This window comes from Lipotes vexillifer, unplaced genomic scaffold (assembly GCF_000442215.2).
Source record: "Lipotes vexillifer unplaced genomic scaffold, Lipotes_vexillifer_v1.1 scaffold1011, whole genome shotgun sequence".
NCBI lineage: Eukaryota > Metazoa > Chordata > Mammalia > Artiodactyla > Lipotidae > Lipotes > Lipotes vexillifer.
Window position 1 is genome coordinate 2,106,079 of NW_006787698.1, and position 2,001 is coordinate 2,108,079.

Genomic DNA, 2,001 nt, shown 5'->3' on the forward strand with positions numbered 1-2,001 from the left:
AGTTCTGGACTTCAAGGACCCCTGCTCTCCTAAATCTCAGGGATCCAATCAGAAAGAAGTCAGTTTATCTACACATTGATGGAGACAGTGTCCACAGTGAAGACAGCCTTTCTGCCACTAAGCATAAACATGTCGCATCACGTTCTGAAGCATTAGCAGGCAGATGCCTTCCAAATGCTTAGGTTTTCCCCGGGGACAGAGAGTCACTGCCAGCCTTGCCCAGGTGACTAAAACAGCCAACAAAATTGGAGTTTCCAGGACAAAAGGGGGGCGACCACCAAGCATGATCACTTTCACGTCCAGGTCTCCTGATTCATCCTCAACCACGTTCAGATCAAGGCTATGCCTTCAAAAGTTCAATTTATTACCACTATAGGGTATCACTCTTTGAGTACTGTTATGATTAAAACTAAAAATGAATTCATTAGGATGGCTAATTAAGAAAAAAAACAGACACTAACAAGTGTTGGTGAGGATGTGGAGAAACTGGAGCCCTCAGTCACTGTCAGTGGGAATGTAAAATGGTGCAGCCACCCTGGAAGACAGTCTGGCGGTTCCTCACAAAATTAAACTTAGAATCACCATATATGATCCTGCAATTCCACTTCTGGGTACAGACCCAAAAGAATTGAAAGCAGGGGCTCATACAGATATTTGGACACCCACGTTCACAGCAGCATTGCTCACAACAGCCAAAAGGTGGAGGCGACCCAAGTGCGCATCAATGGATGAATAACCAAAATGTGATCTGTCCATACAATGGAACATTAACCTTAAAATGGAGTGAGATGCTGACACCTGTCACAACATGGATGAACTAGGGGACATTATACTAAGTAAAAGAAGCCAGACACAAAAGGACAAATATATGATTCCACTTATAAAAGGTCCCTAGAGGAGTCAAATCCATAGGGACAGAAAGTAGATGGTGAAGGCCGGGGCTGGGGGAGGGGGTGGGGAGTCAGTGTTTCATGGGGACAGAGTTTCCATTTGGGAAGATGAGAAAGTTCTGGAGATGATGGTGGGGATGGTTGCACAACAATGTGAATGTGCTTAATGCCACTGAGCTGTGCACTTAAAGTTGGTTAATGGTTTAAAAATAAAATACTTAGGGGACTTCCCTGGTGGCACAGTGGTTTAAGACTCTGCGCTCCCAATGCAGGGGGTCCGGGTCCGATACCCGGTCAGGGAACTAGATCCCACATGCATGCCACAACTAAGAGTTTGCATGCCACAACTGAGGAGCCAGCGAGCCGCAACTAAGGAGCCTGCCTGCCACAACTAAGACCTGGTGCAACCAAATAAAAATAAATAAATATAGAAAAAAATACATAAAAATTAGAATAAATAAAGGGGGTATTACAGAGAGGGAGGTAAACCAGCCTCCCAAGATTCACACACAAAAAAATCACACTCCGGATTTTCATCTCAACACGGGCTGTCCCCCTTGTGACTCCGTGGGTTCTGGGGTCTGCTTTCACCTGCCAGTGAGCAGATCCCATCCGGAAGCAAACCACCTCTGTTTCTTCTGTTTTCTGTTTGTCTGTCTGGTTTTGCCTTCCCAGCTGGGCTTGGAGCCTTTCCACTCAGTCGGCATCCTTGGGTTTAACTCCGTCGAGTGGTTCCTTGCGGCTCTTGGCGCCATCTTCGCGGGGTAAGACCCCGGGCCCGGGTCCCTGTGGATGTTGGGTGGTGTTACCCCGGGACTGGCAGCCCCAGGCTGGTTCCCACGGAGATGTGAAGGGGGGTCGCAGAAGCAGCCGCAGGCGAGCCGGCGAGGTAGACACACACGCCCGTCCAACAGGGGACTAGTATTTCAAATACACAAGGGACTACTACAACTCAGGAATAAAAAGCACAAAAAGAGGGACTTCCCTGGCAGTCCAGTGGTTAGGGCTCCGCACTTCCACTGCAGGGGACACGGGTTCGATGCCTGTTCGGGGAACTAAGATCCCACATGCCGCTCAGTGCAGCAAAAAAAAAAAAAAAAAAAAAAAAAGA

General features: G+C 47.9%; 1 protein-coding gene across 1 annotated transcript in view; it reads left to right on the forward strand.

The window, feature by feature from the left end:
* ACSBG2 (acyl-CoA synthetase bubblegum family member 2) overlaps positions 1 to 2,001 on the forward strand; it is a 29,676-nt gene that overhangs the window by 4,017 nt on the left and 23,658 nt on the right. Inside the window, 1 exon segment of the mRNA XM_007460733.1 lies at positions 1,566 to 1,654. Within this exon segment, the coding sequence (XP_007460795.1) occupies positions 1,566 to 1,654 (89 nt within the window).